This window comes from Vipera ursinii, assembly GCF_947247035.1.
Source record: "Vipera ursinii genome assembly, chromosome: 15".
Taxonomy (NCBI): Eukaryota; Metazoa; Chordata; class Lepidosauria; order Squamata; family Viperidae; genus Vipera; species Vipera ursinii.
Window position 1 is genome coordinate 824,714 of NC_139528.1, and position 20,955 is coordinate 845,668.

At 51.0% G+C, this 20,955-nt stretch overlaps 2 protein-coding genes across 2 annotated transcripts; both read left to right on the plus strand.

Annotated features, from left to right (window-relative positions):
• Positions 1-425: 425 nt before the first annotated feature.
• ENSA (endosulfine alpha) lies at positions 426-6,462 on the plus strand. The gene is made up of 3 exons (XM_083374350.1): positions 426-601; positions 2,905-3,033; positions 3,609-6,462. The coding sequence occupies exons 1-3, from the start codon at positions 542-544 to the stop codon at positions 3,777-3,779; spliced, it is 360 nt and encodes a 119-aa protein (XP_083230476.1). The 5' UTR covers positions 426-541; the 3' UTR covers positions 3,780-6,462.
• A 4,260-nt stretch (positions 6,463-10,722) lies between these two features.
• Positions 10,723-14,349, plus strand: MCL1 (MCL1 apoptosis regulator, BCL2 family member). Its single transcript, XM_083374144.1, has 3 exons — positions 10,723-11,366; positions 12,775-13,022; positions 13,453-14,349. The coding sequence occupies exons 1-3, from the start codon at positions 10,772-10,774 to the stop codon at positions 13,567-13,569; spliced, it is 960 nt and encodes a 319-aa protein (XP_083230270.1). The 5' UTR covers positions 10,723-10,771; the 3' UTR covers positions 13,570-14,349.
• The last annotated feature ends 6,606 nt before the right edge of the window (positions 14,350-20,955 follow it).

Here is a 20,955-nt window from a genome sequence, read left to right on the forward strand (position 1 = left end):
GAGGGGCCCTCGTGGAGGCGGGGCCAGGAGGAGGAGGGCGGCTTCCTTAGCCCGGGCTGGATCTGCTGGGGAAGGAGGAGGGCAGCCTGGGCGCGCGCTTTGGGGCTTGCAGAGGCCATCTGTCCGTGCTCAGCGGAGGGGCCCTCGCGCCGGAGGCAACGGGCGACGTCCCGACGGCCTCTGGCCCGAGGAGGCTGTTCGCCCCGCCTTCTGCAATTCTTATTGGCTAGGGCCGGTGCCCGTCTAATTCGAATCTTTTTCCCGCCTTTCGCCGCCTGTCGATCGCCGCACAGAAACCGAGCGCCCGATTGGTCGGCCGCGACATCTCCCGCCTCCCGGCGCTGGCCCGGTGATTCGCCGTGCGCCTCGTGGCTCCGCCCCGTGGGCGCGGAATAGTCAAGCGAGGGGGCGGAGGAGGCGGCGGCCATTTTGGCTCTCCGCTGACAGGGGCAGGCGAGCGGGAAGGAGGGCGCCGGCCGTGCCTGGCCCCAGCGTTTCCACCCTCGCTTTCCTCGGGCCGCCCGGCTCCTCGCGCCTCGCCATGTCGGACACGCGTGGCGGCAGTGACAGCCGTTCCGACGAGACCGGCGTCGAGAAACAGGTGAGGGCGGGGAGGGGCCGAGCGGCGCGGGTGGGTGGGGGGAAAAGCGTGCAGGACGGGGAGCGCTGATTGGTCTGCCCCTCCGCCACTCAGCGTGGAGGTGCCTCCTGATTGGTTGAACCCGAGGAATGCCCGGGGGCTCATTGGTCGGCGAGCTCTCCGGCGTTCGGCCCCGTGGGGAACCATAGAGAGCAGCGAGCGCGGCTACCCGCAGCCTGAACTTCCGGTTTGAAACTGCTCCCCTCTTGCCCGCGTTTCTTTATGATGGATGCGTTTGCTAGGGAAAATCACGCGTGGGAAGCCGGCGTTGAGCGTTTGAATGGGGCTCGTTGCGTGTCGAGCGAGCCTTTTGAAAGCGCAGCGCTTCTGCCTCTCGTCTTGTGGAAAGGCATCGGACTACAACTCCCATCACCTCCCCAGGCACGGGATGACGGGCCCTGGCCATGCATCCGTCCTGGGCGATTCGATCTCTTCCTGGAAGTCGAAGGGTGGGGGGGGAGAGCATCATGGGTTCTGTGGTAGCCCCAGATGCTCTTTGGAAGGGGAATTCCGCCCTTGGAGACTGGCTGGGGAATTCTGGGAGCTGAAGTCCACGGCTGCCCACCCTTCGGAGAGCCCCGAAGAGAGGAAGCCTCTTTGGAGCCCTAAAGAAGCCTTTCCCCAGACAGGCAGCCTTCAATTCCCAGAATTCCCCAAATGGCCTTGGGTGGATTTCACTTCCCTGAATTGGCTGGGGGATTCTGGGAGTTGGAAGTCTGCACCTCTTCAAGCAGTTGAAGTGGAGAAACGCTGCTGTGGACCTCGCTGGACCGTTTTCCCCTGGCTGAGTAGAGCATCTTAACAGAATAATAGTGTTGGAAGGGTCCTCGGAGGTCATCTAGTTCAACCCCCTGCTCACCATACAGAATAACAGAGTTGGAAGGACCTTGGAGGTCATCTAGTCCAACCCCCTGCTCAAGCAGTAGACCCAAGACCATTTCAGAGAAACGGTTGTCCAATTTCTTCTTGAAAACCTCCAGTAATGGAGCATCTAGAACTTCTGGAGAGAAGCCGTTCCACTGATTAATTCTTCTAAGCTTCGGGGTCAGGAAGGTTCCAGTTGTAGATAACATGCTGGCACCTGGTCCTGCTGCCTGGGGGAGGGATGAGACCCCCTAGCAAATCACCCTTGTCTGCTTCCATATGTGATTGACTGAACTTCCTGCCCCAAAGACCTCCAGTTCAAGCAAAGAGATGTTGCACCTGATGAGGCCCATCAAGCTTAGGTTACTGGTTGCTCCAAATAAACCGCCAAGGGCTGGCATCCCTGCAAAGCTCAACCTGGCAGGGACCGGCAGGGTTTGGTTTCAAGCAAGAATAACCTACAGGGCATCCAGCTTGGCAGCAGAGGGGACAATTTAAGGAGCGAGCATCAGAAAATAATACCAGGATGAGATCCGGCTATTGTAATGAGAAGAATCTGAGATTTTTTTTAAAAGAAGAAAGTCCCATCCATTTAGTAGGAGTGTCCTTATGCTGCCCTCCAATAGGGAAGCTCCTTTGAAATCAGCACAATCCAATTGCAATATATTACTCTGAACTTTGCTTTTATTTTTTAGCCAGTGTTTTAATGCTTTTATTTCCTGATTTGTGGCGGTAATAAAGATGGACTGATTGAAATCAGCACAATCTTCTCCACGGTGTTATCTTCAGAGAGGCAGGAGCTGGCGTGGCTTAAAGAAAAGATAAATTCTTCTAGGGGTGGAGGAAAGTTCAGGAATGTAGGATTGGCTTTCAGATAAAAGTTTGAAAAGTCTGACAGTCTTTCCCCCCCCCATCCAGATATTTACCCTTCTTCTTCTTCTTTGGTTCCTGTTCATCAGCATTCTAGAGATATTTAGCTAGCCCAAGGGAGAAGAAGGTCTGGTGCACCCAGGACGCAGAAGAAGAAACGGGGGTGTCTCATAATGTTCAAAGCACTGAGGCAGATATTAGTAATTTGGCAAGTTTTATTCTTTAGGCTTGTCTTTTGAGCTCCCTTCAAAGAGCTTGGCCTGCCTCTTTTATTTTATTTATTTTAATTTATTTTAATTCCATTTATATCTCGCCCTTCTCCGAAGACTCAGGGCAGCTTACAAGCTTAGCAGTAGCCTTCATTCTATGTATATGCCTGCTTATTAGGGCTTTCACACACACACCCCAAGCAGCATTATTACAAAGTCAGCTTAATTGCCCCCAACAATCTGGGTCCTCATTTGATGCATCAGGGCTTGATGGCTGCTGTTGAATTTTTTTCCCTCCCCCTCCCGCCTGCTTTCTTTCAGGACACGCAGGAGAAGGAGGCGGGCATTCCCGAGAGAGAAGAGGAGGCCAAGTTGAAAGCCAAATACCCCAACCTAGGACTTCAGAAGCCCGGCGGCTCTGACTTCTTAATGAAGAGGCTGCAGAAAGGGGTAGGTGAGCCTCCGGGGGCCTCTGGGGGAGCCAGCTTGGCAGGAAGGGAGAACTCAGGGCTGCAATAAATGGAAGCCTGGCTGGGGGGGCTGAAGGTGGGCGGCTGGCTTGTGGGGCATCTGGGGGAGGGTCTTGCTAAGACTCCTGGGGTCCGCTTGCAGGATTCCCACCCAGTGAAAGGAATGGTCTGGAGTTTCCGCTCTTTTCTGGCCAAGTCCTTCCCATTTTTTGCCCTGAATGTCACCAGACTAGTTTCCTCCGTGGGAGCAGCAGAGGGGAGACTAGATGGGTCTCCAACGTGGGGCGCTTTAAGACTTCTGGACGGAAGGAATTCTGGGAGTTGAAGTCCACGAGCCTTAAAGCGCCCCACGTTGGAGAACCCCGGGCTAAGGGAAACGGCAGGCCCCTGGGGAGGAACCGGCGGCCGCAGCTGCTCTTGGCTGGAAGGGGCGGCAGGAGGGGACGAGGGGTTGGCCTGGTGCGGAGCGACAGCCCCAGATCCTGTCTTCCAAACGGCTTCTGCCGCTTCTCCGCCCTTTGGGACCGGAACCTAATTCCTTCTTTTCTTCTCCAGCAAAAGTACTTTGACTCTGGAGATTACAACATGGCCAAAGCCAAAATCAAGAACAAGCAGCTGCCAACTGCAGGTACTGACAAGAACCTGGTGACCGGCGACCACATCCCCACGCCTCAGGATCTGCCCCAGAGAAAATCTTCCCTCGTCACCAGCAAGCTGGCAGGGTAACCTGCTTTCCTGATGGGATTTCTCTCTCTCTCTCTCTCTTTCTCTCTTTCTTTCTCTCTCTCTCTCTCTCTCTCTCTCTCTCTCTCTCTCTCTCTCTCTTTCTTTCTCTCTTTCTTTCTTTCCAGTTGGGGGTTTGGGGAATTGGGTTGTTGTTTTTCCCATTGTCAGACTGAGCTGAACTCTGCTGTACCCTGCATCTGGGATCCACAGAACTTCCACTGTGGCGGATCTCTTTGTAGTAATCAAAGCCAGAAGCTGAGACCTGGACTTGTGTGCCGTTCTGGTGTGTGTTTTCTCGCCACTGTGGGCGGGCAGGCTGTGCAGCATGGATTCTCTGGGGCTGAAGCTCGCTTTGCTTTAAATTGCCAACGCGCTGCCCTGCCGATTAATCCTTCATCGCCACCTCGGAGGGGGCAGGAGGCTGCAGAGGAAGCCGAAGGAGGCAGAGGCAAAGTTAAACAGGAGACACAGCGGTGGGTTACACTTCCGGGAAACCGCTAGCCCTCCGTACATTTAGGACAACAAGACCCATCAGCTACAACCACGGGCTGCGTGGCCTCGAGCAATCTGAAACACCCATAAGCCTCCTCACCTCGAGGGCTTTGCGGGTAGAACTGCGACAACTTTGTGTTGTGTTTTGACTGGTTGAGGAAGAGTAGGGTTCTTTGGAGGTCCCGGAGAAGCCCTTTTGCAGGGCTGGGAGTTTACAGGCAAAAGTCTTCCAAACTCAAAAGCTTTTCTCGGCCATCTTGTCCGACGCCAGCGGCCAGGACCAGCCTTCCCTGGATCTGCAGAAGCTCCGGAATGGGATCGATAGAATCCAGGCAGTGCGTTCAGGCAAGCCAGCCCATGTCCCAAGCCGAGGCACGCGGCTGGACTGAAGCCCTCCCCCTCCTCCCCTTGGCTGTTTGCCACGGCCCCCAGATTGGCGTGGATCTTCCACCCAGCCTAAGCGTGCCTGGGTGGAACCCTTTTGAAGAGAGATCCGGCATGTAAAATCTCCTTAGGCAGGGAAAAGGTCTTCCTGGATCGTCTTGGGAACAGAGGGACACAAGAAGGTTGGCCAATGCGGGGTGGACCCCTGGCCCACGCCCCTTCTCGAAAACCCAGCCCTTGAGAGTCTGGGAAGCAGATGCTGGGCTGGGGCCAGAAAGGCTGATGCCGTGGGGAGCAAAGGAGGCTGGACGGCCCTGAACTCTGAACTGAAGGCGCTGGAGATGACCAGACCATTGGCCTTTGAAGCGTCCCGTCTTGATTCACGGCGAGGAATTTGGCGCGAGAGAGTGAGACCTGCTCTGCCTCTCTTGAAACGAAGAGTATTTAAAGCAGGGCTGTTCCACTTAGCCACTTTAAGACCGGTGGACTTCAGCTCCCAGAATTCCCACCGGTCTTAAAGTGGGCAAGGTTGGACACCCCCAATTTAAAGCGTCTAGGATGATTCCCTCCATCAATAGAACAAGTAGCGAAACTTACAATTCTGAATTTAGACGAGCGGCTGCAGAAATCGAAGGGATGAATCGATCAATAAAATGATAAGCAGAATCCTCTGGGCAGCCCAAGTAAAGCAGGTCTCCTCGCCCAGAGTCACACTTTGGGGCATGCTTGGAATTCTGGGAGCTTCTCGAGGCCACGGAGAGCCCGCTTTGGTGGGCTTGGCCATGTGGGGGTCTCCAGGGAGGCTGCAAGAGGTCTGGGCGAGGAACAGAGTAGGGTCCTCGGTGGTCTGTCGGGCGCCCTACCCACCCTCTGTCCCCCATCTGTATTCCACGCCTCGTTTCCACAAGAGAGCAGAAACCTGCATTTCGGAATTGGGTGCATCCCCTCTGCAGCAGCGGTCGGGTTGCAAAATCTTACGCGGGAGGGTGCCCCTCGCACCCTCCACACAAACACACACACCCCGTCCTGCTGGGTGTTTGTAACCCCAAGAGGTGTGTCCGTGGGTGCGTTGGCCACTCCCTCTTTTCCAGGTGAAACTTCCTGGGTAATCCCATCCACTCTCCAGCTTTGCTAGATGGCTTAGTGTTGGCCAGGAAAAGGTTTTCTGTTTCTCCCCCTTTCACCCCCCCAAAGGTGCAGCTGCTTCTTCCGAATCGCTGCGGTGCTTTGAGACCCCTGAAGCCGTAGCGCCTTGCCCACCGAGCCATCTCTCCCAGCCCTACTGTAAATAGACCCGTCATTTATATACATACATACATATATATACATACATACATACACACACATATATATAAATAAGTGTGTGTGTGTGTGTGTATATATATATATAATATACTGCTCAAAAAATAAAGGGAACACAAGATAAGACATCCTATTAAATACAGTACATTGTGTTGTTTAAGTCTTCTCTTTATTTTTTGGAGCTGTGTGTGTGTGTACACACACTGTATACACATATATATAATTTTTTACATTGTCTCCATCATCTTCTGGTGCTTGGTTTTTTCTAAAAAAAATGGCAACCCCGCCCCCCGCAAGTATGAACATGCACACATAATTCTCTCTTTCTCTTTCTTTCCAAACTTCAGACCTGCTGTTTACAATTCTGCTCTTCTGTTTGTCCTTCCCGCAAACCAGCTTGGTGCTTAGAAGCTGCTGCTTAGGTGGGGGGAGGGAATAGTGTCCTCTGGCGTGGGGGGCAGCAATTCCGGGTGGTGTGCTATGAGAAGGAAAGGGAAAAGAGCCGGGGGGGGGGCGGGGGGTGAACACTGGACTGATAAACCTTTGACAATAAACAAACCCTTGTTTCAACCCAGAACTCTGATGTCTGTTGTGTGGCCTCTTGGGGGCACCGATCCCGGTTCCCACCACCTGCTGGTGCTAAGATGGCTTATTGGGTTGTTTTTTTCCAGTTAGGGCCTTGTGCGAAGCACTCTAGTTAGCCAACTAAACGTGGCTTGGAGGCTTAGTGAGTTGTGCGAACCCGGTTTACTCTAGCTAACTTGACAGATCCAAGTTAGGTTGTGGCGTCTCATGGGGTATGAACCAAGCGGTTGCATTTTGCTGATTTCTGTCTTTTAATACCTGCTTCTACCTCATTGTTAACCCCTGCCTGCAGGTGCAGCGTTTCTCAACTTTGGCAACTTGAAGGTGAACTCCCAGAATTCCCCAGGCTGAGGAATTCTGGGACTTGAGGTCCACTCGTCTTTCGTCTCGTCGAAATATTCCGAGTGGCCCGTTGGGAAAACCAAACTCATAAGCCAGCTGTTTCCACCCATTGACGAAGGAGGCCGACCCCCGTGGGTGTTATGCTGGCCGCTGGTTGTGTGAAGGCGGCTTGCTGGCCGTGTCATTCCCTCCGTGGCCAGGGGGGGGTGAAAGAGGCCTTCCGATTCGGTCAGTCCCAAATCTGGAGGGAGGGGGAGAGACAGAAACCGCATGAACTGGATGTTCCTTCTGCATTTCCAAACATTGAGATCATTGCAAAGCGTGGGAATGCCGAGCGGGGAAGGAGTGCAGAGCATTATGGGAAGGGCCTGGTTTGTTTGCAGTCGGGCTGGGCACGGAGCCAAGGCCTGATTCCCAACAGACCCCACCCAGCCCTCCGTTGGAAAGCAGACGGACACATTCAGAGCTTGCTTTTCTGTCCAGGTCCCCCCAGTTGCTGAAGGGCATCTAGGCTTCCCCCGAGCTCCCAGGATTGTGTTTTCAACACAAACTGGCCTGTTTGCTTTGGAAGCTTTAATTGCTGTTTTCCTTCCTTCAGCTGCCTTCTTGGGCTGGGCTGTTTACCTGGGCTGGGGCACGTTAGCGGTGCCTTTACTTATGGAGGGTCAGAGGTCAGAGAGGACATTTGCAGGAAAGGGGGGGACAGACTGTGGCTGGAAGAGTTTGACACACACAGGGCCCCAGATCCTTTCAAAGGGGAGAAGGCGGCTGCCGGCTTTAGGCCGACCTGCCTGACCTGCCTGCCTTCCTCGTCCCTCCTGGGGGAGGCCCACACAAGTCGAGGCCAGCATAGCGTAACCCTTCCTTCCTTCTTCCACCTGGAGCAGCCGATTCCCCTTCTGCATGGCTGACCTTGCCCGCTTCTCCCCTCTGGGTGTGAGAGGCAGCCATGTATTGGCATGTTTTGGGGTGCTGGTTTGTGGCCCAGAGAGATCCGGGCAAGAGGGAGAGTTGGTGGACTGTTTTTAGGTTTCCCCACTGTCTTGGTCCGGGGGACTGCCTCAGTTTCCAAATACAGAGAACATTTGGGAAATATTCCTTCCCCCAGTGGGTTCGCTGGAGCAAAAGATCGAAGCGTTGCGAGTCCTGCCTCTGTTGTGGGTTTGATCTCAGCCTGAATCGAGGCCGCAAGGAAAAAATTCTATCTGTGTAGCAGCTCGTTCGGGAAGACTGTTAGAGCAGCGGTCTGCTACCTTGACTACTTTAAGACTTGTGGACTTCAGCTCCCCAGCATAGCTGGCTGAGGAATTCTGGGAGCTGAAGTCCACAAGTCTTAAAGTGGTCAAGGTGGCAGACCCATGTGTTAGAGGGTTGCAGGGTCTCCGTCCCTCAATCGATCGTCCTCCATCGGCTTTTATCACGAGAACCGATGGGGGAAGATCCCTTCAGTGCTCTTTCTGTGAGATATGTGGGTCAAGAGCTCTTTCTGAAAATCATATTTTCCATCCCACTTGAGGGGCAGCTAATTTTCCAGAGAAATAGGCCGCAAGCCTCAAAACTGGTTTCTCCTTCTCAAAACTTTCTGATGAAATTTTAAGATTCCCATCAAGTTTCCTGCTTAAAAGATAATTCGTGTGGTTTGACCTTCGGGGTTATGTCTTTAAAAATGTTGGATGGTGTTTGCGTTTGGGTCGGTTGTGAGTTTTCCTTGGTGTGTCTGTGTGATTGACAGCATGTAGGCACCATGTCAACAATTCATGCCAGGGCTTCGTAATGCTGACATCTGAAGACAAGATGTACTTTTCAGAAGCCGCCTACGTCAGCTGTGCTTTCTTCCTCCTTCACAATAGATGTGTTACATAATCTCCAGCAGTGGGTTAGTACGTGATTACGTAATGGGGATGTAGGTCTGGTGAGCAGGTTTGCACCCTGTTTTGGCTGCCATTGGAGTTGAGGGTGGGTGGGCGGGTGGACTTTGAACAGAGACGGGCCTGTGTGCTCAGCATTTCACTTTTGAATTCCGTTTTCTTGTTTTTTTCCACCAGTGAAAGTGGCTTTAATGTGGGGAGGGTATTCTTGGTCACTTATATGCCGCCACTTTCAGAGACTGGCTGATTTACAAGAGAAACCCAAACACATCTGTGAGAAATAATCCCACCTCTGCAAATCCAGCCCCTTCTTTCATTAAAGGGTGGGGGTCTCCAGGAAAATAGACAGGGAGGGGACCACCTCACACAGATGAGGCCACCCCGTGCGGTCCTGCCTTTCGGGGCAAAAATTAGTCTGCTTTTGCTCAGTGGGGAGAATTGTTTGGGTCAGGCCTTTTTCGTTTTCCTGCTGACACTCTCTTCCCAGATTTGATGCAAACATTTCAAAAGATGCTTTTCCATAACGTCATGCTAAGAATAGGGAGGGGGGAAAAACCTTAAGAAGCTTTTTTAAAAACACCCTCTGGTTTTGGTTTTTTTTTTTATTAAAAAAACCTGTCTTGTTCCTGAGGTTTGAAATGTGCATACCTCATCCCTGGTTCCTAAGGCAAAGCTCTTTGGAAGGAGTGATTTCATTCAGCTATCCTTGGCTCCGGGCCCTCAGTCAGCAGGCCAAACCTAGGCCAGCCCCTGGGCTGCAGAAAAACATCTCTGCGGGTTGGTCTAGACAACCCCAAACTGCTTAACCTGAGAACACTCAGGGCTTTGGCCCGCTGACGTCACGGGAGACGTGGTTTTTTGCAGGAGGAAAATGAAAATATGCTGTGTGGGGATTGCACAGTTTTGAAATCTGTCATTTACCCCAAGGCTGCGTGTGACATCCTGTTATGCTCAAGAAAGACGCTGAGCTTTTCGTTTCAAAGCCAGCAGGTTTCCCACCCCCCTGGGTTGTTTTTTTTTTTTTTGCTGAATTCTGCTCAAAGAGAGGCTGGGTGCCTTGCCTTAGAAAGCAGCCCAGATTTTCATTTGTTTCTATCCTGGCTTGATTGTTTTTTGTAAATAACAGCAAACATAGCCAACCCCCCCCTTCCTCCTCTTATTTGCCTTACCACAACAGCCCTGGGCGGTTGGCCAGGCCGAGGGTGGGGGGAGGATTGGCTCAAAGTCACCCAGTGGGCTTTCATGCCTCAAGTGGGACTACAACACCCATCGCTTGAGTCTGTTGGCTGATTGGAGCTTTGGCTTGACGGTTGCTCCCATCGGGGCACTTTGGGGGGGGCATAATCCAGGCAGGGGGTGTTGCCAGCCAGCATTAGCCTCAGCTTCACTGCCAGGGATCCAAACCTGGCCTGGGGGTGGGTGGGAACCGATTGGGGAGGGGGACCCCAGACCTCTGCCTTGCAGGAGGAGAAAACCCCCAAGAACATCTAGTCCAAGCTCGGCCACTTTAAGGCGTGTGGACTTCAACTCCCAGAATTCCCCATGCGTGGCCTAGGAGGGGAGTCGGGGTCAAGCCAGGATTCCGCCGGCGCCCGCGGGCTCCGCTTTGCAACTCCAGAACTTTGAGTGCCTCCCCTCCCGGCAATTCCCCGCTGGGGCGGCGCTCTTTCCGCGGATCGGCCGCCCGGGAGCCCCACGCGGGAGTCCCACGCCTCTCCCTCCCCCCCCCAAAGCAGAAATGCGCCCGTCCAGCCTGGCTGGGAAGGTAAAAGGGGGAGGGGGAAATAACTCCAGCCGGAGCCCGGCTCCGATTGGCTGCGCACAGAAGCTCCTCCTCCCGTAGGGAGAGTCCCCGGCCCCTCCTCCGCTGTGCCGCGCCAATCGCCTCTCGCGCGCCCCGCCCCTTCCCCCGCCCTCCTCGTCGTCACCGTGACGTCACGAGCGAGCGGCATTTATAACGGCCGCGCCGGGCGCGCGCCACTCCCCTGCTCGGACGAAGCCTGCGCAACGCCGGCCGCCATGTTCAACAAGAAGACGATGGTGCTCTACTGCGGGGGCTCCCCGGGCTTGGCGCCCGCCGCCCCGCAGTCTCCGGTCGGGGGCGGCGGAGGCGTCGCCGGCGGCGAAGGCGGCCCGGCTCTCCTGCCCGCCGGCGGTCGGGCCGGCTCGGCCGGCGGGCTTTGCTGGCCTCCGGCCGGCTGCGCTGAGAGGCCTCGAGCGCTGATTGGCGGAGGGCCGCGCGCCGGGCCCCCGTCGCTGATTGGGCCCCCGGACGCCGCTGCGCGCGCGCTGATTGGCCAGGCGGCGACCCCCGAAGAGGAGCTGGACGGCTGCGAGCCGGAGCCCGAGAGCGAAGCCGCCGCCGCCGCCGCCGCGCCGCCCGTGGCCGACCCGCTGCGCCGGGTGACGCTGGAGCTGGTGGCCTCGTACCTGCGGGCGGCGGCCGACCAGGAGCCCCCCAAGCAGGGCGGCGGCGGCGGGAAGTTCCTGCAGGGCTTGCTGGGCCGCTTCGGGCCCTGCCCGCCCGGCCAGGCGGAGACGGCGGCGCGGGCGCTGGAGACGCTGCGGAGGGTCTGCGACGACATCATGGAGAAGCACCAGCTGGCCTTCCAAGGTGGGCCGCGAATCCCGCCCCGCCGTTCGGGTGCTGCTGCGCTGCTGCCCCTGATGGGGCTCGGAGTCCCGAGAGGGTTGCAAGGGGTGGGGGGGGGGCGCAGATACGGAGAAGCTACGGTGCAGGCGGGAGGTTACTCTAATTAGCCTCCCCCCGGAAAAGCCTGGGATTGCGAGGGTGCAAATGTTCAAACTGCGATGCAAGCAGAGGGTCAGTCTAGTTAGCCCCCCCCTCCGAAAAGGGCAGCAAGCAAGGAGGCTTGGGCGGGTGCAAGATACGCAGGAAGGGATCTAAAATAGACCTCGTTCTATTCAGGGGTTCCCCCCCCTCCCCATTTGCCTTCTGCTGGGGATGTGAGTTGGGGAGGAAGAGGCTCTTGGCCCGGGTTGGCTGTACGGCAGCTGCAACTCTGGAGCCCACCCTGGTGGCTGGGAGGCTGCGTGTGGCCAGGTCTGCCTCTCTGCTCCCCCCTCCTCTGTTTTTGCTGCAAGGAGTCATTGTGAAAGTGTCAGGCTGCAGCAGAAAGGAAACTGCACTTCGTACTGAGAGAGGGGGGGCAACCTTGCAGGCAGGCAGAAAAAAAAATCTCATTATAGATTAGCTTTATCAGTGGCTCGTATCCTGCTGGGCCCAGCAAGTGAAAAATAGCTCATTGTAAACAGGGTGGTGTTAAAAAAAACCCAGAAGCTTCTCTAGGCAGGGTTTTTAACTTCCTTTGCTGTAGAGCAAGTCGGTTGTGCTTCGCCTTTGGAGTGATCTTAGCAAAGCGTTTGAAGTTTGCCAGCTTTTAAGTTTTCTTGATAAATGGGATGGTTGCTGATGAGTTTCTAGGCTGATGTACTAGTGGAAGGACACCCTCTGCCTGTTCTGTGTCATAGTCCTCACTTCAAAGCGTGATGGCCAAAGGCGTTCCTTCATCTCTGATTCCTAAAGGAGAAAAGTCTGTTGTGGTTGATTCATTGAATTCCCTGGTAACAGATTTCATCGGCACCTGTTTACTAGGAGGCTTAAAGCCTTCCGAATAATCCACTGTACTGTAGGGACATTCTAACCTGAATTCTAACTTCCTGAAGCTTTGAAATCAACTGGTGAATCCAGTTCTGCCTTTGCATCTTACGTGGCATCATTTAGCAATCTGAACTGAGAGTTGCATCCTTCTTTACTTGGGAAATCACTGGGCTGAGTGTTATATATTGTACATAAAATGTGCTGTTTCCTTTCTGGAAAAGCAGCACTAGTTGCTATTTGGATGAACTATGGCAGCACTGCCTGTTTTTCTGAGGGGTTTTTTTTCCCCCTGGGGCAGGGAAATGGCCAGACTAATCCAGAGATTGTTTTCAATATTTTTATTCCTCTTTAACATTCTGTGGTGCTTTGCTTAAAGTCCTTCCTTCCCTTCTTAATTCAGGAATGCTAAGGAAAGTGCAAATCAACAAAGCAGATGACTTGAAGCTTATGTCAGAAGTTGCAACGCAAGTTTTTGACGATGGCGTAACAAACTGGGGGCGAATTGTGACTCTCATTTCTTTTGGTGCCTTTGTTGCCAAACACTTGAAGAGTATAAATCAGGAAAGCTGCATCAACACTTTGGCGGAGATTATCACAGAGGTTCTGGTGACAGAGAAGAGAGAGTGGCTGCTGCATCATAACGCCTGGGTAAGTGAGATTCCTGGCCTTGGGGCTGATTTCTTGCTTGTTCCTCCTTATTGAGGACCTCAGGGGCAGTGGAAGCTTCAGCTGTTCTTGTGGCTGGTTGTCCAGACAAGAGAATACTGCTTAAACCCCTGGATTATGGTGTCTGCCTCACGTTAAATAAATCAAGATAAAATGTGAGATGGTATTCCTTGGCACGTGGGCAGAGTTTGCATGGCTCTAGAGGGGTGGGCTTCTCTGGTTTTATGACAGGCTACGTTTTCTGCAGGTGTTTGAGATACAGGTCATATCCTGTAGGCCCAGTTTCTGGAATGTGCTTCTCTCTTCACGCGAAACGTGTGCTTTGCTTGCTTTCTGTGAATTCTCTAAAGCTGCCAGCTGCTACTCTGGCCACCGGTGTCAAAGCCATTAACGGTGCCGTTCTTTCTTTTAGGAGGGCTTTGTTAAATTCTTCCACGTAGAGGACCTGGAAAGCAGCATCAGAAGCATTCTGGTGGCTTTTGCGAGCGTGGCTGGCCTAGGGGCCAGCCTGGCTTACTTGATCCGGTGAGCCAGACGAGGGGGGCTCTCCGAACGGAGCTTAGCACGGACTCCTCTGTTCCTGCTGTGAATAGAAAACTGAGCTGTTCTCCTCTTGCGAGCGGGAAGCAGAACAGCTGGAATGCCCCAGGAAGGAGGACTGCTGTGAACTGTCCAGGATAGAAGGTAAGCCAGCAAAGGCTATCTTAGAAACAGAAGTCGGTTTTGCAAGGGAAGAAACGTGCACTCTGGTTCACTCACACGAAGCAAAGAGGACTGGAAACCTGTGCAGGATGTGTGCTTGGACTGGCGAGCTCGGGAGAAAGACCGTGGGATGCACTGAGCAGTGATCGGATTGCGCAGGGCGGCAATGGGAGACTAGCGCTGGTCTGACCTGCAGAGGTTTGGGTCCAGTGTCGCCTTCAAGACTTCCAGGTGATCTCTGTCGGTGGAAGCAGGCAAATGTTTGTGGTTTTTTTGCCCCATCACTAAGGAAAGGCCTGGCGTCCTTCAGACTCTCACCAACCCATCGTATTCAAAAGGACCGCCTGTATTATTGTTATTTTTTGCCATCTTTCCTTCCGTTGCCCTCCCTTTGAAAGCGTTACACTGCCAACGGGCCCCCCTGGATCGCACCAAGCTGCTCCGTGCAGCGGAGCTCAGTCTGCAACCACGATAAACCATCATTTGGAACCGATGTCAGTCCCTGTTTTGAAGCCTGCAGGATGTGTGCGCTCTTGAAGAGATCTTTGAGAAAAGTTGCAAAGAGTTTTTGGTTTTTGTTGTTCTTTTAAACATGATTCAGCTTGGATTTGGTGACTCTTGATTTATTTCCCCCCCTCTTCGATTACAGGGCATTTCAGAAAACCTTTCTATCCAAGTTAACAAGGTTATCCATGTGACTGTAGTGTCCACCTAAAATAGCAGGGTGTTTTGAAAACCCCTCTTTTGGCAAGGAAGGAGACCTCGGGGATCCTCAATCGCCCTGCTTTTATTTTTGATTCTCGAATTGAGTTAAAGGATGCTTTAAAAAAGAAAAAGCTAAACTTGCACATGAATGTCATTTATCCTGTAAGAAAGCAAAATAACTTGCGTGAATTAGCAGTGGAATATAATGTGGTACACGTACACACACACATGCACACGCAGCCTCCTGGGTGCCCTCCAGATGTTTTCAGCCTGGATGTCTCTGGAGGGTGCCTGATGGCCTTTTCTAAACCCTTGAGGATGAAACAGTTCATAAGCTGAATTTCCTTGATTTTTTTTTCTTTTTATTCAGGAGAATGGCTTCAGTTAATAGGAGCGGGAGTTTTAATTTGCAATCTAGATTGCTTTTAGCTTTCACTGTGCAGCAGTCTAGACCAGGGTATCCAGCCCTGGCCCCTTTAAGAACCATGGACTTCAACTCCCAGAATTTGGGGAATTCTGGGAGTTGAAATCCGCAAGTCTTAACAGTGGCCAAGGTTGGACAGCCCTGTTCTAGACCAAATAAGGGCAGGGGTAGTAAAAAAAACTTGGCATGGTGCTGGCAGACCTGCTTGTTTACATAAACTGTCTAATAATAAAACCCATTCACTGATTCTTGCAATGTGAGGTCCTTCTGTTAATACAGAAACCTGAAATGTTTGTTTTCATCTTGTGACTGAATGTTCCTTGTTCGTTCGTTCTTTTTCTCTCCTTTAACGTTGCCAGGCGATTCGTTGGTAGATGAGGCTTAAAAGCCTGGCCTTGCTTTTGCTTTTGCTTTTTTTTTTTTAAAAAAAAATGGGGAAATGTAGAGGCAAGGCCAGAGACCACAACCTTCCCTCTTCAGGGTAGAACTAGCCAGCTTCAGGAATGGGGGCTAAGCCTTGTTTGTTCATTCAGGGTGGTCTGAATAACTGGGTTGGGTCCTGGGGCTGTCTGATCTAGGACTTGCACACCTACCTCGTTGTTTCCGAATTGCTGCCCTGTGGGCACTGAGGTGGTTAAAAGAAGATTACAGCGATGTGCAAGGAAATTAAATATTTCACACAGGTTCAGCTGCCCTTTCTCTCTGCCTTTAGGGACCAGAAAGGTGGCTTAGATTAGGAAGAGAAATTGAGAGAAGGCTAGGCAAGTATTTTCATAGGGGCTAATAGAACCAGCCTATTGTGTTGCCTTGTGTGGGGTTTACTGGCACAGTATGCAAAACCTTTCCTTAGAAATATGCAAAATGGCACTTCTCCAAAGTTCTATTTATAAATACCAATGTACTGCGTGCGTGTCAGCTGTGGTTCCCCATTTTCACACGAGCAGCAAACAGACCCACAGTGAGACCTGTACTTTTTCTTCTGCCCCCTTTGAACAAAACTTGACACAAACTCCAGTGGCTGTGAATCTCTTTCCTGAGCATGCAGAAGAAACATTGGCATTTTATCTTTTAATAGGGCCCTGAGCCTGGATCCCTTCTGACTTCCTGGCAGATCTGAAGGACCAGTCACAAACCATGTGAGGTCTGTTTACACCCTAGATCCCCTTTGCTGCTAGACTAACTTCTCTCTTTGTGGTAGGAAAGAAGGGAACAGTTGCACGTAGCGAAGGAGGCCAGAGAGAGAGTTATTCTGAAGACCCTGACTTTGATAAAAGCAACATGGAGGCCTTACTGATCCCTACCCTGTCCACATTCCTCCCAGGCGGAATCACTCTTTTGCAATCTAGCAATGAAGTGTTTAATATATGTGCTTGAATGTTCTTCCTAATTAAATTAATTTAACCCTTAACTGTTCAAGTTGTCGGTAATGTTACACATCGGGCAAACTCCCCAGTCTTCTTAGAATGTTACGCGGAGGAATGTCTCTCTCTGAATATGGCAAACGTTCTTTTAGGAATTAACCACAGAAAGTTCATGTATTGGTAGATTTTTAATCCAATGAGGTTCTTTCAACTATTTTTTTCCCCCTCTGGAGCTTTTATCGCTCCTTGGTGTAACTGACAGACTTGTGCCTTTTCCTCTAATCTGATATTTATAAATTTCTCAGTTTTGCAATAAGTAGCTGGGTGTGTTGGAAATCACTGTTGGGTGTGATGCTGTGACTTTTTTCTAGCAACGGTCATACTTTTTTAAAGGAGGAAAACACGTTTACTGGATGCCAGTCACTTGAGAGCGGGCTTCATCCTTGGTTCAGCTTTTAGGCAAAATAAAGGTTACTTTTGCTACAGCTCAGAAAGATTTGACTGGAGCGATAATGGGCGGTGTCCACCCTCATGAATAGAAGGAAACCATATTAAGGAACTTGCAACTGCAATTGCAAGATAGTCATTTCCCCTTTCTGCTTGGTATTCATTCCTCACACACCCAATTCACTGTAGGAAGAGTCAGCTCTCAAGGTGTAAATGAAAAGGGGGGAGGAACAGTGGTGGCAGTCAGCCAAACCAAACGGAAGAACTGATGTCTTGATTTTAGGGCTGGGGGAAAAAAATGTTGAACTTCGGAAAGAACAAACCATTCAAGACGAGCCGAAGTGCAGTAAAGCCGAACTGCTTTCTTGAAAGTTCTAATGAGGCTCAAGCTTAAATAATTGGGTCACACAATGCCAAGGAGTCACTGGAGAAGTAGTCCCCGTTTCTTGGAAAAAGCGATGGTCGAAAGGATTCTGTTAGGCCCCCAACAATATTTTCCATTTCATAAACGGGTCCCTGGGATTTTGAATGGAAGCGAAGTGTAATTAAGCATTGTTTATTATTTCACAGTTCTCAGGATTTTCTAGCACAAATCAAAAATAGGAACAGGGTGGAGCTGAGTGTTGTTTTCCCTGATTAATTCCCATCCCTTTTATTGGGGAAAACTCATGACGGGGAGGCTGGCGAGAACATCCTATGGGAACAGTGTGGGTGGCCTCTTCCATTTCACTGGCTCGTGTCCCAAAACTCCCAGCAACATCCTTGTTGGAATTGTTCTAGAAAGAGGCGATAATGATAATAAACTTAGAAAACTGTTGGTTTTTTGTTGTTGTTGTTGTTTAATGAAACACTGAAACTCAACTTCCTTTGCCCCCCTGTGGCTTTTAAAGGCTCCTGTGATTCTTTGGATCTAAAACTGAGCAGACGGCTGACCCAGCACGCTCCCTCTCTCTCCAGGCTGTTCTTTCCCACCGTTTCCTGTTCTTTGCCTCCATGATCCGGGGTTCAGGACAATTCATGAAAGATCCCAATCTTTTTTTCATGGCAACTTAGCCCAGCTGCTTTTCACTTTCCATTCCTAAAAGGGGGATTGAAACAAAAAAGCTAGGCAAATGTTTTAAGGCCATTCCTGTCTGGTGAAGTCATCCGCTGGTGGCTTTTCCTGTAATAAGAGGCCTTGCAAGTAAATAAATGAAAGGGAAGCTTTTATCCCAGGGAAGGGAAAAGGGGGGGGGGGGCTCAGCTAGTCCTCCAGGACAGCTGCCTTGAGAGGTGGGGGGAACTTTCCTGCTGGAATCGGTTCCCCCTTGAGCTCGACGCTGGGTTAGTATTTCCCCGTGGGGTTCGTTATTCCTTGCTTCCCCCCTACCCTGAAACTTTTAATTCAGCATTTACTTTGTCTCACGGATTGCTGATAAGGTGTGCTTTCATTTTAAAACTTCTCCCTGCTGGTCGGTCTGCTGCCTTTGTGATAGCAGAAGTTGAAAGCAGAAATGGGACTGCGGGGGGGGGGGGCGGGGGGAGAAACCAGCTGTTAGGGGAAGCGACCTTTGAGATCTAGCAGACTCCATTGTAAAATAATGGAAGCCATTCAGAAGGAGACGCTTGAATGCAGGGGAGTTTCTTTGCCACTTCCGTGAGAAGGGGCTCCTGTTTTGCAAGCCTTTTTGCCTCCTACAACCTGCTTCCTCGGCTTCACAATGGCTAATCACGCAACACACACACATCCTCACTGACCAGCCGCAAAGGCTGGCTGGCGCCTTCCCCTAACGCCACAAATGGCACGTAGGCTGAAGCACCCCAAAGTTTCAGAGGGCCAGGCCCCAAAAAGGTTTTCCCCCCCTGTGGTTTTATAGTTTTTCTGATCTTCTAGTGTCTCTTCTTGGCTGAATTTTGGGCTGGTGCTGCCCTTCATCTTGCGGGGTAGAGAAAATAGTGAGATTTTTCTACTTCTGTTTGACTCCTGGCTGAATGTTGCCAGCATCCAGGTGTTTTATAGGGCAAATGCTCTTTTGGGGGTGGGGGTGGCTGATTCCCTTCCAGGAAGTGATTAGCAAGCTCCCCCCAGCGGCTTTTAAGCCGTCTTCCAAGTGGCGGAGAGGTGGGACCGCCAACTGTCCTTGCGTCCTCAGAAATAGGAATTATTAATGGAGTAACCATCACATCTTTAAAAGGAAAAAGACCGCCCAGAATGACAACCTTTGAAGGTTTCCAAAGGGGTCTCCGCAGCCGTCCACTCATTCTTGAACCCTGTCTAGGTCTCAACAGAGGAGCCAGTTTTCAGGGTGGGGGGTGGGGGTCCAAAGTCTGCCTTTCTGTCTATAATTAATCTTGGCTGTTTGCGGATTTGTGTCACTGCCTTTTCCAGGGCGTGGGCCTTCCATTAGCCCCTTGCTTCAATATTCCGACAGCCTCCTTTGCTTTGAAAAGTCTCTTCCTCCTTGGAAATTTGCACATCTGTTTTAAGAAGTTCCTTATAAAGCAATCCACTTTTTTTTCTCCCCCCCCCCCCCCCCCCGGACAGACCTGGGATCTCCTTTCTGGTCGCCAGATTCTTCAGCCAAGAGATCACACGAGGCTTGCAAAAGAGTGCAGGATGACCAAGGAGATAAGTATTCAGAGGAAAATGATGGATCCAATTAAGGAAATGGCAGAGCAGAGTCTATTCTCTGCTTAAACCATATCTAAGCCATAATTGGCTGAGTGTACATCTCACATTAAGCCATAAAAAGCAGCTTTTATCAGCCACAGTGGGGAATTCTGTGACCTTGCCCTGTGGCTCCTTCCACAGACTCCCAATATAATGTAATAAACCCATTAAACTTTTACAGTTGTGCATCAGCCCAGGTGCAAAGTGCCACAGGGTGAGCCAGTCCGTTGCCTTTCTCATAAGACGCAATATCTGACCATATCTGAACTTTGCTGGGAACTGAAACTCTAGTCTTCTCTTGGTGCCGCCCCTCCCCCCAAATAGCTTGAAAAAATGCCAAGGTTTGGGTTGGTCCTCCTCTGTGAAACAAATAAAACTTTATTTATGTTTGTTACTTTAGCATTTCTTCCCACGCAGAAAAGTTTTTCTTTCTTCAGCAAACTGATTCTTCCTAATCTGAAACCGGACTGTAGAATTTGCAATTAATAATTTGCAATTATTCGGGGTTAAAGTTCCTTGCTGAACAGGCAGTCTTTTGTGTGTGTGTGTGTGTGTGTGTGTGTGTGTGTGTTCTATTTTGCTTTAACGTCTTTTTTTTCCTTTGAAATTGGAGACTGGAAAATGCAGTTCAGGCCCTGAAGTCTCCTGATAGGGTTATCTAACACGTCCTTGAATCGCTCAAGCAAAATGACAGGCCCTGCAATTTCCTTGTTGTGTATCTCCCTTTAGTGGAAAAAAATCTGGAAAAAAAAGCCCACGAAACTCTTGCAGGAGATAGGATCTTCTCCGCAAAGATGAAAACGTTGCATTCAGAAGAAAAAAAAATAATGGCAATTTTGGACCACATTTCTGCCATTGGGCCTGTCTGGAGGGGATGTTGATCTGAATTCTTAGAAATGTAGTCCCAACACACCTGGATTTTGAGACAAACATCTCTGGGGAATGAAACATTGAAGGATCAGGTTGGGACTGGTGTGTGTTGATAGTTTTTAAAAAAACCACATCATTCCACATTTGTGCATTAAATCCCTTTTAATTCACTGAAGGTTGTTTGTGTCAGGCAGAGTTCTGGTTTAGACCCCTGTAGAGAAAGCTTGAGAAAGTTGAGAATTCAGCTGGGCATGACCAGTTAAATACCAGGATCAATGTCTGGTAATTGTGATGTTTTAATCATCTCCAAGTTAATATCTAACCACTGAAAAAATTCCTTAACAAAGGGGCCCCCTTTTCTCATCTCTGCCCGTCCTTTTCACGTCGCCTACCCAGTGGGAGTTTGCAAAATAATAATTACGATGGCGATGCGGAAGGCACATAGCAATTTACAAAACCCCACAAGCATGCTGGGGATTGCACAGAATACATCAACCTGACAGAGAAGCAGCCTTTCTACACACTGCTCGTCGATGAGAGATACAAAAAAAAGAGGTTGCCATTTGTACTACAGTAGCTTAATAGAACGTCGCTCCTTCCAAAACTGGACTGTTCGTTTCGGAGAACGAGTGTCCAAGTCTCGGCATTTCCTCGAATTTATATGAGTTAGAAGAACATCTTTTTCTTAGAAGCGTTTAGGTGTCTGGGAAGACGACAACATTTCATTTCGGGGAACTGTCTCCAGGAGGCTTATCA